The following is a 12,814-nucleotide window of genomic DNA, read 5'->3' on the forward strand; positions in this document are numbered from 1 at the left end:
CTCAGGTCCTGCTTGAGAGAGAGTTAGCCAAGCTGAGCGCGGAGCTGGACAAGGACCTGCGGGCAATTGAGACCCGGCTGCCATCCCCCAAGGTACCGGCCTCCCAATCCCACTCTGGGAGACGCCAGCAGGCTCCCGGAGCTGGAATCTCGAGCCTGCAACGCTGGACAATCTGGCTTCTCCCTGTCCAAGGGCTTTGGTGGGAGGGCAGGCAGTCAAGAGGTATCGCCTCAAGCCACACACAGGCTGTGACCCTGGGCAAAGCAAACTTCATCCCGATCTCTTCACTCTTCCATAAAATACAGGGCGTTGACTTTCCCAAGTGACCCCTGAGAACCTTTCCAGGCCGACTCCACGTCAGCCTGACGTCCGGGTGCCACGGCTCCCCCCACCGAGCCTCGCCCCGCCCCGCCCCCTGAACCTCGGCCCTCAGGGACCCCCAACCCCTAAAAGTCTCGAGTTTCCCGGGCCTCTCCTTCTCCAGTCGCTTTCCTCCCTCTTCCGCCACCCTAGCTTCCCTTCCCCGCTCCTGGGCTCCTTGGCGGTCCCGTCCCGCTGCGCGCGGGAGACTCTAGGACCCCGCGTCCCTCCCGCCCCTCCCCAGCCCTCCTTGCCTGCCAAGCTACAAACTTTTCCGGAGGCGGCGGGCCTTGCTGGCGCTGGGACCCCCGGGTCCCGGCACTGAACGGCCACGCCTCCCTGCACAGAGCTCCCAGGCGCCCCGACTGTCCCCAGAGCAGCGACCCCCGGCCCGGTGAGTGGCTGGAGACGCGGGCCGGATGGGGGGCGCTGTCGGAGGCGGGCGGAGGGACGTGGCGCGGGGCGGGACGATCCACCCGAACCGGGCGCGCCGTGGGCGGGCGAGCCGCGGGACAGCGGAGAGGAGGGGCCTGGAGAGCGGTTGCGTGGCCTGGAGGGCGCAGCCCGGCCGAGGGAGGGACTCGGAGCCGCCGCTGTCTGCAAGGGGGCCGTCCCCTAGCCCACAGAGGCGGACTTGCCTCAAGCCCGAGAATTTCGGTCGCCACTGGCGGCGGAGCGCCGTGCGGGGAGCCACCACTTGGCACGCGCACTCCGCGGACTTGGTCTTCTCCGGCCTCTCCCTGTCCAAGGCCTCACCCTTTCCTGGCCCTGGCTGCACGGGAAGTAGGACATCCTTCTGAGAGCCCAGGACCTGAGACACTCCTTGGGAGGCGGTGGTGGCGGCAGCGGGGTTGGGAGACATTTGGGGAACCAGGGAGGTCTAGTGGTGAGCCGGGTAGGGTGTGAAGCTCTAGACAGGTGGCTCACTCACGGTGTCCCCTCGCAGCCCGGCCTCAGCCTGGAGCTCCAGCTCCCCGCATGCACTTTACCTGGGTCCCTCCCGATCCCTGAGCCCCCACAGAATGGCGGATGGAGGAAGCCCCTTCCTGGGTCGTAGGGATTTTGTCTACCCTTCCCCAACCCGAGGTAAGGACCACATCCTACGCTGTCTTGCCCAGACGCCCACCCAGCAGATATGCTGGTCCCGGGGGGTGGCAGAAAGGTCGGAGAACCCCTGCCTTCACTGGTGCCTGTAGTAGGGGGGTGGTGCCATGGCCCCCCCACACCCCCCACCCCCGGTTTCCAAGCTGAGGTAGTGCTTCTCCACAGACCGGAGTGCCTCTGAGCCAGGGGGCAGCCCAGCCAGAAAGGAAGAGAAGAAGGTAAGGGAGGGACTCTGGGGTCAGGGTTCAGGGAGGGCCTAGAGTGGGTCCTGGGGTTTCTGTTCTCGCCCTGCCACCTATCTGACTGAGGTAACCATCTCCCCCCCGCCCCCACCCCCATTCTCTCTCCCTGCCCAGATGAAGGCTGCCAGGCTCAAGTTTGACTTCCAGGCACAGTCCCCAAAGTAAGTGTCCCTTCTTTCCCTTCCTCTTCCACCCAGGGCAGAGCCTCTGTGGCTTCAGACCCCTGCATGGGGGGCAGGGTGGAGGGGAGTGGGGAGATAGGGCTGTAGTGGACATCCTCAGAGGGGTGGAGGGGACTCGGGGTATATTGGACAGGGTCTGAAGGGAAGGAGAATCTGGAGACTTCAACTTGCCCTGATGTTCTTGCTCTGGTTTGCAGGGAGCTGACTCTGCAGAAGGGTGACATTGTCTACATCCATAAGGAGGTGGACAAGAACTGGCTGGAAGGGGAGCACCATGGCCGGCTGGGCATCTTCCCTGCTAATTACGTGGAGGTGAGCAGGGAGGGAGGGGAGCAAGCAGGAACCAGGGCAGGAGGGTGGATGGGCTGGAAGAAGCTTGGAGTACAGACCCCTTTATCCCTGGCCCTTTGCTGGGGCTGACTGATACCTCATTTCTCGCTGTTTCCTAAGATGTGAAACTGTGAGCTCATGGGGCAGGGACCACATATCATTAATGCCCTTGGCCCCAGAGGGCCTGGCCCAGTACATTGCATGCAGGAAATGGCACCTAGGAAATGTTTGTGAAATGAGGGTTGAAGGTGGGGCTCAGCCCTGGGGAGAACCAAACAGCCCAGGCTCCTGGACCACAGACTACTACCCCCAGTCAGTGTCACGGACTTTCAGCACTCAGATCATCTCTCTAAAGCCACCCTGAGAATAATTGTAATTGCAGCTGCCAAGAGTGCCAAGTGGTTGACCATTTATAAATCACATAATTAGTTGCTGTGAAGTACTCCTCTGAGGAAGGAGAAAGAGATAGGGAAGGAGAGGAGGGGAAGAAGGGACAGATCTGGGAGGGGGGAGGGAGGAGATGCTGCAGGTAAAAGCCAGCGCAGGCCTTCTTAAAAAAACAAAACTAGACAAAAACCAGTTGCTGTTGAGTTGGTTATGACTCATGGTGATCCCATGTGTGTCAGAGTAGAACTGTGCTCCATAGGGTTTTCAGTGGCTGATTTTTTAGAAGTAGATCACCAGGCCTTTCTTCTGAGGTACCTCTGGGTGGACTCAAACTGCCAACCATTTGGTTAACAGCAGGTGGTGTTAACTGTTTGCACCACCCAGGGACGAATCACATATACATGCATAATCTTGTTTGTGTGTTAACCCCCTTTTTCCTCTCATTAATCTGGGAAGCGATATGTTATCCCCACTTTGCTAAGGTTCAGAAACAAGTTATTAAATATAAGATCCAGAATCCTAATCTAGGTCTTTCAACTCCCAAAGCCAGGTTCTGGATTTGATAGACATACGACTATTCAAGTTATATTCGATATTTGTGTCTTTTAAGGAATTTCAAGTTATCAGATTTATTTATTTGATAATATTCCCTTATTATCCTTTTAACATCAGTAAGATCTATAGTGATGTCCTCTCTTTCATTCCTGGTATTGATAATTTCTGTTTTATTTTGACTAGAATTTTATCGTTTTCAAAGAACCAGCTTTTGATTTAATTGATTTTTCTCTACTGTTTTTCTGTTTTCAATTTGTTGATTTCTGCTCTTTATCATTTTCGTCCTTCTGCTTCCTTTAGATTTACTTTGCTCTTCTTATTCTAGTTCCTTAAGGTTCTTAGATTATTAATTTGAAACTTTTCTTTTTGTCTAATGTGAGCATTTTAATGCTATAAATTTTCCTCTAGGCACTGCTTTAGCTGCATTCCAAATTTTGATATATTGTATTTTCATGCAGTTCAAAATATTTTCTAATTTTTTGTGACTTCCTCTTTGACCCATGGATTGGGTTGTTACTAATTCATGTTCTTGATTTGAAAGGCATCAGTAGGCCTCCCATACCCTCAGGACAATCTCTCTAATCTTGAAATTCTACAAAGTATGTGCAGTATTCTACTTTATTAGTCATTTACATCTTAGTGTCAAATAGCGTATCGACTTCTTGATCTTTGTGGGTTGGGGTGATGTGGAGAGTATGCAGAGCACCTGGTGGAGTAAAAGGGGAGGAGGAAGGGGAACACTTGGTTCTCAGCAGTGGTAAAATGTTAAATCCTCAGCTTTAGAACAGGTTGCCAAATGCTACTTGGAACTCCTTATTTCCTTTTGTGGTCCAATTTAAAGTCTCCAGCTGGCTTGCTTCCACCTTCAAGTCTTTGTACTTGCTTGTCCCGCTCCAGTAATGCTCGCCCCGCATACCTCTATTGAAAATTCTTCCTCCAGGGCGCCTTCTTGGACTGACCACCTCGTTGGCTTTGTTCACCCCTGGCCGCTCCCAGGGCTTGTGTCTGGTGTCTATGTCTCTCATGTATCTGGTCTGGGGTTAGATCTTGCACGTGCCCCCTTCTCTTTTTCTTCTTTTGTTTTTCATCTTCACTTTGTTGCCGGACCCTCCTCCCAGGAGCCACAAGTCTGTACCTAGTTGACACTCAGGCTAAGGGGCAGCCTGACTCATGACCTTTCTTCCTGCAGGTGTTGCCTGCAGATGAGATCCCCAAGCCCATCAAGCCGCCGACCTACCAGGTGCTGGAATATGGAGAAGCCCTGGCCCAGTACAACTTCAAGGGGGATCTGGACGTGGAGTTGTCCTTCCGCAAGGTGGGGCTAGGCCAGGCAGGAAGTGGTGGGGCAGGGTGGGGGCAGGCAGAGACATGGTTAAATATGTACATTAAAAACATTTTTAAAAGAGGCAGATGTACCCATTGTTACCTAGTATTTCAGATATTTTCCCAATCTCTTCAAATATACTTCTTTTAATTTAGCCTCTTTTAAAAAGTTTATTACAACCTTTTAGAGTTGTGTTTTTTTCAACTGTGGTTTAGTAGGTTGTGAGGATCATAATCAGCGTTTTAAAAGAAAAGAACAAATATTAGAATGCACTGCATGTAGAAAGGATATTTTATGAAACTTGGTAGTACGTATATACATATGTATGTGTGTACTGGATTGTTATTAAAACATTTTTTTACTATAGATTGTGTTCAAAACAGTTTGAAAAATGTCCTAGAAAGCATGGAATTTGTTTCCCTTTGTTTTATTTTTGGGGGTTCAGGCCATGAGTGTCCCCAGTGAGTGACATCTGGAAGAGCTGGTTCCAGGGAGAGAGGAAAGGAGGTGGCTGGATGGAGGTGGCAGGGAGTAGGGGCAGGAGAAGACAGGGGACAGCAAGGGCTGGAAACCATCCTCCCCAGGACAGCCCCACCGAGGTGGTGGTGATTCTTCCCCTGACGTCAGTCAGCGTGTGTGCTTAAGGACCCAGTACCTGCCCTCAGGGTGCTGATATTTCGATGCACTGGTGACAGGATCACCCAGTGTGTGAGGCAGAGACAGGACACTGTCATGGTAGTGATGACTATCACGTGTCCAATGCTTCTTACGTGTGTACCATTGATCTTGTTTATTCCTTACAGCAATAATGTTGGTATCCCCTCTTAACGTGTGAAGGTGCCCTGGGTGGCACAAATGGTTTGCACTTGGCTACTAACTATGGAAGAAAGGCCTGGCGATCTGCTTCTGTAAGATTACAGTGATTGAAAACCCTATGGAGAGCAGTTCTCCTTTGAAACACATGGGGTCGCCATGAGTCAGAATCGACTCTTTGGGAATGGTTCTTAACATGTGAGGAAACCAAGACTCAGAGAGGCAAAGTAACTTGTTCAAGGCCACACAGCTAGGAATTGGTAGAACTGGGTTTGGACTGTGCTGTTAACCACCAGGATCCTCTGTCATTGGAGCTCTGGGGAGGGAGAGTGCTGTGAACCAGGGAGGGGATGCATGCAGGGTAGGCTTCCCAGAAGAGGCAGGACTTGATCCAAACCCAGCCTGTTGTGGAAAGAGCTCATGTGCAAGATGTTAGGCTTAAATAATCCTCAGGGTGCATGGTGCCCATGTAGGCACTGCAGACGTGAACTCCTTTCTCCCCATCCCCAGGGGGAGCGTATCTGCCTGATCCGAAAGGTGAACGAGAACTGGTACGAGGGCCGCATCTCGGGCACCGGGCGCCAGGGCATCTTCCCCGCCACCTACGTCCATGTGTGCCGTGAGCCCAGGGTCCGGATCTGTGACGACGGCCCCCAGCTCCCTGGATCCCCTCGCCTGACTGCCGCTGCCCGCCTGGCCAGTAACCCCAGCTTCTCCTCTGCCCCACGCAGACCAGCTGACCCCACTGACTGGGGAGGCCAGACCTCCCCCCACCGCACCGGCTTCTCTTTCCCCACCCAGGAGCCAAGACCCCAGACCCAGGTAAGGTGGCCTGCCTCAGTATGGAGTGCTGAGCCCTGCTCCCATGCCATATCCCCATTCCTGGGACTGGTCCACCAGCCCCGGAGATACAGGAGTGGAGTGACTGGGGAGGACCTTGCATTGCAGCCCCAACCTGGCCTTGGGGACCTCATATCCCTTGAGTTGGTTCTAGTCCTTGAGCTCCAGCCCAGGGAAGCCTGGGGCAGCCAGCCAGCTCTAGGTGGAACCCCAAAGCCAGCCCAGGCCATCCTGATCCTCCAGACGCCACTCGGTCCTGATTTGCAAGTGGTGCCGGGAATCACAGGTTTGCCGTTCACCTGCTGTGTGACCTTGGGCAGATGACTTTCCCTCTCTGGGTTTGGGTTTCTTACCTGTAGAATGTTGCTCACCTGTAGAATGGGAGTAAAAATTCCCACTGCAGAGGGTGGTTGCGGGGGTTTGAACTAAAAGTTCATAGTAGTTGACGGATAAAAGATAGCACTGTTCCTAGTGCTGATGTAGCCCGCAGACAGCGTGTTTACACCCTCTGGACACTCATTCGTTCTTTGATCCATTCACTCAGCAAACCTCTATCACACCCTCCCTGGCCTTCAGGCCTCAGTGACCTGGGGCTGCTGTGGGTCCCCAGAGTCATGTACAACCAGTGCATGGGACTCCTCCTGTCCCCGGCTTTGTCCCTGCTGGCGTTTGGAAATCCGGTCACTTAACTACCTGTGCTTCAACTTCCCAGCTTCTGTGAAGTGAGCTAGTCAAACCAGATCGTCCCTGTGCCTTGGGATTTGTAAGGATAAGATGAGGTAGTGTGTAGAAATGCTTCCTGCAGGTGACGTGTGAGGCCTGATATAATTTTCCTCCCTGTCAACTTCCTCCTCTGACCCTGCTTTCCTTTTGTGAAACCCCAGAGTCTCCGCATCTCTGGGTCAGCTCTGTCCCACCCTCAAGGCACCAGCCATCCCCTGGCCCCGGGGGCCTCCTCTTCCAGCACCACTCAGATACACTGGACCCCGTGAGTACCATCTGAGGGTGCATGGTCGGGGGGGAGCCCAGCAAGCAGTGCTGAGCACACTGGCCCCAACATTCTCCCCTCCCCTCTAGGACGTATTTGGTAAACTCCCATTAGATAGTGCTTGTCCTTTAGATGCTTACAGGTGATTTAGGGACAGGTGAGAAGGCATCTGTCTGTGGTATTCCTGGCTTGACACATTCCTGCCAGCCATATGGCATTAAAGCAAGCCTCCCTACCCCTTGGCCTCTTGGCTCAGGCTCCTCATTGGGTTCCCAGCCCTGAGGTCAGTGCCTGTAGAAACCAAGGCTGAGAACTGGTAGAACGGACTTGAAGGCACTGGTAGCTCAGAGGAGGTGAGATTGGGGTGGTTAGGGCGTGGAGGGCAGGGAGTAGGCTTGGGGAAGCCAGGCAGAGAGTAGTCATTGTAGGAGCTGGCCCAGGGCCTAATGGGAACATGGAGGGACTCTGGCAATTCAGAGAGCTTTCTAGGAGTGCCAGTACTTGGGTTGAGAACCTCCAGACCTGGTCTGGGGGAGGTTGCCGTGATGACGTCTCCCACAGGTACCGGGCGATGTACCAGTACCAGCCCCAGAACGAGGACGAGATGGAGCTGTGGAAGGGGGATTGGGTGGACGTCATGCAGCAGTGTGATGATGGCTGGTTCGTGGGTATGTGAGCCTGGGGCATGGGCTGGGAAGCAGGCTGGAGGAGGGTACTTTAGGGTCCCTGGGGGGATTTGGAGGGCTGCTGCTGCCCACCAGTGCGGTTCAACAAAGGTTCATGGCCTGACCACCCCCACCCAGCTTCTGGCTTGGCTGCTGGAAACCTGGCCCTGGATGCTTCCCCCAAGCCAGCACTTCTGTTCCGGCTGTCCTCCATGCCCTGAAGAGGGGCAAGGCCTGGGAGGAAGCTGGCACCGGCCCAGAGTTATTGCAAGTCACTGTGGACTCAGGGAAGGATTCCTGACCTCCAGCCTCTGCTCTTTACCACACATCTCTGCCTCGCCAGAGAGCAGTCTGTGGGGGAGGGGGGATCCTGTCTCCTGCAGACGCTAAACTCCCGATAGAAAGAACCAGGTCTTGCACCTTTGTAGCCTCTTCTTTCTCCTCTTCTTCTGCCCCCAGCTAGCTTCTCCAGGCCTGGGGAGGGGGAGTGAGGCGATATCCCAACTTCTCAGGGTTGGCCCCAGGGCAGCTCAGGCAAATCTGAAGCAGGGAAGACTCAGTTGGCCTTGGCCTAATTCAGGGTGGCCCACCTACTCTGCTTCACATGATCTATTTCCCCAGAGTGGGCAGGCCCTGGCCAGATCTCAGCTTCAGAGAGTGGGGTGGTCTCCAGAGAAGTAAGCAGCCAGCGCCCGCCCAGCAGGCTGTGGGACCTGAAGGTTGGGGGGTACCTGGGCAGGAGTGGCCACAGGGTTAACTTGGCAGTCTGTCCTCTCCTGGTCTGCATCCCAGTACCTCGCTGGTGACCAAGCTTCCAACACGCCAGTGGTTATTAAGTGCCGACTTGTTAACATTCCTTAGCTCTGAGGGGTGGGGGTTGGCTGCGTTCTAATATTACCGTCTGCAGTTCTGCTTTTGCATTTTTTACAACTAATAAAGTTTTGCAGATTTATATAGGCAAGAAGAAAAAGCAGTACTTCTGTGGTATAAGGTACAAGGGTTTTCAGAGGAAAGGTTTAGAGCTGCGCTGTCCAGTATGGTAGCCATGTGTGGCTGTCTTACATTTAAATTAATGAAAATGAAGTAAAATTTTACATTCAGTTCCTCAGTCCCACTAGCACATTTCAAGCACTCAGTAGCCACATGTGGCTAGTGATGATCATTTTAGACAGCACAGGTTTACATCAGTGTGGGCTGGTCAGGGAAGGCTCCCTAGAGGAGGTCGGAGAGCTGGGTCACCTTGAAGCAGCAGGGGAAGGATTTGAAGAGGCAGTGTGTAAAAGAGGGGCACTCCAGGCAGGGAAACAGTATCAGCAAGGCCTGGGGCCAGGATGAACATGGCTTTTCATAGCGAAGTAAGGTTACCAGCTGTCTTAGTTATCTAGTGGTGCTATAACAGAAATATCACTAGGGGGTGGATTTAACAAACAAATTATTTTCTCACAGTTTTGGAGCCTAGAAGTGTGAATTCAGGGCACTGGCTCTGGGGGAAGGCTTCCCCTCTCTGTTGGCTCTGCGGAAAGGTCTTTGTCTCTTTTCTGTTCCTCAGCTCCTTGACGATCTTCCTGTGGCATGGCATCTTATCTTCCCTATCTGCACTCCCTTGCTTCTGTGCCTAATCTGCTCTTTTATATCTCGAAGTGATTGGCTCAATACTCTATACTGATATGGCCTCATTAACATAACAAAGAAAATTATATTCCCAAAGGGGATTACATCCACAGATATAAGGGTTAGGATTTACAACAGATATTTTTGGGGGACACAATTCAATCCATAACACCAGCCTGCTAGAAGTGAAGTCCCAGGAACATCAATTTACCCCAAATCAGGACTAACTTTTATTTCATTTCATATTCCTGTATCTTCTAGCATTCCCCCTTTCCACTCCATGCCTCAGGTATTTTGGGGGTGTGTCAGATAGGAGGCCAAGAGTTTAGTCCTGACTGTACTCCTAAGCAGCTTTCAGGCAACTCACTCGGACTTCTCTCAGGCCTTACCTCCCCACCTGTAAAATGAAGATGTCATACTAGACAGTGAGGTTCCATGTGACTTAAAGTCTGTGACTTGTCCCCGTGCTTCCTCTCTTTCCCAGGGAAGGATGGAGCTATTCAAAGCTGTGGGCAAAGTTGTGCATGTTTGTTGATTGCTCAGATTTTTTGATTAAAGGGAATATTGAATTTAGGAAACGTAGCTTTGCATATCTAAGCTTCTGCCACTAGGGGGCAGGAATGAGAAAAGCAAACCCACCTCACTGGGAAAGGAACTCCACCTGCAGTTTTGGACACTGTCAGCAGGGGGCAGGGCCCTAACCTCCCCCACTTCATTCCTGTTTTTTTTTAAAAAAAAAAAAGAGGCGAAGGAATGCTCTATTCTGTCTTCCCCCTTTCAGGTGTCTCCCGGAGGACCCAGAAATTTGGAACATTCCCTGGAAATTACGTAGCTCCGGTGTGAGCGGTCTCCGTGGCAACCCAGAGCCCAGCCAGGATGGTCGGGGAGCGGTAGCACATAGGGGAGGGAAAGAGGATCTCCCCCACATCCTCCTCACCCTGGGCCTGAGCTCCCAGCATCTGCAGACAACCCCAGAAGCCTTTCCCTTGGAGCCCCCTGGACTGATCCCCACCCACACAACTCACAGGCATTCCTCAGACAGCCCTTTCATCTCCTCCCCCACCCCACTCCCCAAATACAGAGGTCTGCTTTGAAGTGGAGACTGTTTCCAGGCCTTATTGAGACCAGACCCCCAAACCCCTGCCCCCACCCGCTATGGTGTTTCCTTTAACAGGGACTGGCTCCCAGCTTCACCCCCATGGGGTTCCTCTAACCAGGACCAGCTTCCTAACCTAATAGAGACCAAATGCCTCCGCCTGGAGGGGATTCTTGCCTTTTCACTTCAGCTTGCCTGCCACCCCTTTGCCTTCCTGCTTCCAGCGGGGCCTGGGAGCAGGTGGGGGACGGATGCAGCCACCTTCTTAGCCTTCGAGGCCTGGTAGGTCTTGCCTGAAGGCCCCTCTTCCCAAAGGCTGCCAAGCCCTGGCCTGGGCTCTGCACATCGTCTTCCTGCTGTGCTGCCCAGGCTGCTGGCTTTGGAGGACTGGCCTGTCCCAAATGTCTTCCAGGGGAGACTGATGTTTGCTGCCCTCCTGCCTCCCCAGCGCCCACTCCCCAGCCCTCAAGTTCCCTCTGGAAGAGAATGTAAAATAAATCTGGAGACCAGGGACCTTCCCTCTGAGTACTTTTCCTTTGGGGTGGGAAAGGCCTCGTATGGCCTGGGATTATGGAATTCTTTCTGCAGTGGACTGTGCTGGGAAACAGGTGTGTGTGTGGGATGGGCAGGGTGACAAAGCAGCACTAATATCTAAAGATCTCAGCTCAGGCCTCCGGCAGAATCAGGAAGACCCAAAGACTGGGCAGCTGTCTGACAAACAGTACTGAGCAGAGAGTGTCACAGGACCAGGGCAAGGCCTGACTGTGGGGAGAAACCAGAGACAGAGCTGAATGTGGCCTTGTTTGCAGGCTGTTTTGATTCTGGAGCAGCCGTGGGGTTGCTGAGCTAAATGGCATTTATAACTGTTCTGCTGCTAATGTTTTCCTTCTGTGTGCTTTATTTCCACACTGAAGCTCTCGTGTGTTTGTTTTTGTTTTGTTTTTCCTACTTTGAGCTTGAGTTTTTGAGCAATTGATTGCGGGAAGCTGGGAGTGGTGGGTCGTGGCTAGCCAAAGCGACTCTTCTGGCCCAAGGTTGTAGATTTCCCAGGGCTTGGTGGTTTCTGTGAGGAGTGGGGGCTGGCTGGGCCAGTCTGGGCCTGGCTGCACCACCAAGGAAGGAAGCCTCGGTTCCTCAGCTGTGAGCTGAGTATGGCATACTAGGTTACAAGGTCGAGTATGTGTTATCTAACGTAAGCATCACAACAGTGAGGCTTTATGATTCCATTTTACAGAAGGAGAGACTAAGGCTCTGAGAAATTAAGCTGTCTAGGTCACATACATATTAAATGGTGAAGTCAGGATCTAAACTCAGGCCTATTAACTGTTGCCACCTCTCTGCATGAAACCTACCAAGTGCCCCTGCAGTCCTTATCCAGAGGCCACTGAAGAAGGAAGGCCATGAGGTCAGGGACTTTGCTGGGGAGGCCCGGGGTTGGGCTCTTTGTCATGACTGTTTTTATGTTCTTCCTGGAAATCCTGTCTTCTAGGCCTGTCACTGAAGGTGCCCCCACCCCAGGTGGGTGGGAAGAGGTGATGGCTAATGTGAAGGGTGGTGGTTCAGTCAGGACAGAGGTGGGAGGGGCCGGTGATGACAAGGCAGTGTCCTGGCTCTGGCAGGTTCCTTGAGCCTGGGTGCGGCCAGGGGGCCTGTGTAGTGGTTAAACAGCAGCTTGAAGAACAAGACCTGGGTGCACTCCTTTCCTCCATCCAGTCCACCCACCCCAGTCCTCAGCATGGGCTGGTTCTAAGTTGTCAGGTCCAGCCCATCCAAGACTGGAAAGGACACTTCCTCAGGAATCTGCCGACCTGTTTATGATCCCCCATCTCAGCCCCTTTCACATTCCCTGATGCCCTCATAAAAGATATGAGGGTTGAGACTTCCTTTCCCTGAGGCAGAAACCAAGCCCTCTATTTGATGGGGCCCTGAAACCTCTGCAGTCAACAAACTCTACACCCCAGGCTGCCTGTGACTTGACCTGGTAAGAAGGCCTGGGGAGGGAGGATCAGAGCCTTGAGGGGTGAGGGGAGCCATGGACACCTGGCTTCCTGGCTTGTCTGCCAGAGGAGTCAGGGAGCTAGAAAGGCCCGTAGGCCACCGGGAATTGTTCATTATAGGGATGAGGTGAGTGATTTGCCCAGGCCCACAGAATTGCTTAGAGCAGGACGGTACTGTCTTGTGTTCCATAGGGCCATCCTCTCTTTATTGTGGGTTTTGTGAGTGCACAATCCATCCAGCAGAAAACTTGGCAGATTAACCTATAGACGTTTTTCTTGAGACCGTCCAAGGCAAAGTCAGGAGTGCAAACAGGTGTAAA

The 12,814-nt window shown here is 53.0% G+C and overlaps 1 protein-coding gene across 1 annotated transcript in view; it reads left to right on the top strand.

Annotated features, from left to right (window-relative positions):
* The window catches only part of SORBS3 (sorbin and SH3 domain containing 3), a 26,520-nt gene extending 16,259 nt beyond the window's left edge, over window positions 1-10,261 (top strand). The window contains exons 8-18 of the mRNA XM_023736702.1: window positions 6-92; window positions 708-754; window positions 1,307-1,446; window positions 1,630-1,682; window positions 1,821-1,867; window positions 2,086-2,200; window positions 4,350-4,475; window positions 5,808-6,119; window positions 7,022-7,125; window positions 7,687-7,793; window positions 10,183-10,261. Of these exons, the coding sequence (XP_023592470.1) occupies window positions 6-92; window positions 708-754; window positions 1,307-1,446; window positions 1,630-1,682; window positions 1,821-1,867; window positions 2,086-2,200; window positions 4,350-4,475; window positions 5,808-6,119; window positions 7,022-7,125; window positions 7,687-7,793; window positions 10,183-10,244 (1,200 nt within the window). The 3' untranslated portion in view covers window positions 10,245-10,261. The remainder of the gene's footprint in view (window positions 1-5; window positions 93-707; window positions 755-1,306; window positions 1,447-1,629; window positions 1,683-1,820; window positions 1,868-2,085; window positions 2,201-4,349; window positions 4,476-5,807; window positions 6,120-7,021; window positions 7,126-7,686; window positions 7,794-10,182) is intronic.
* Window positions 10,262-12,814: the final 2,553 nt, after the last annotated feature.

Source organism: Trichechus manatus, unplaced genomic scaffold (genome assembly GCF_000243295.1).
Source record: "Trichechus manatus latirostris isolate Lorelei unplaced genomic scaffold, TriManLat1.0 scaffold00090, whole genome shotgun sequence".
Taxonomy (NCBI): domain Eukaryota; kingdom Metazoa; phylum Chordata; class Mammalia; order Sirenia; family Trichechidae; genus Trichechus; species Trichechus manatus.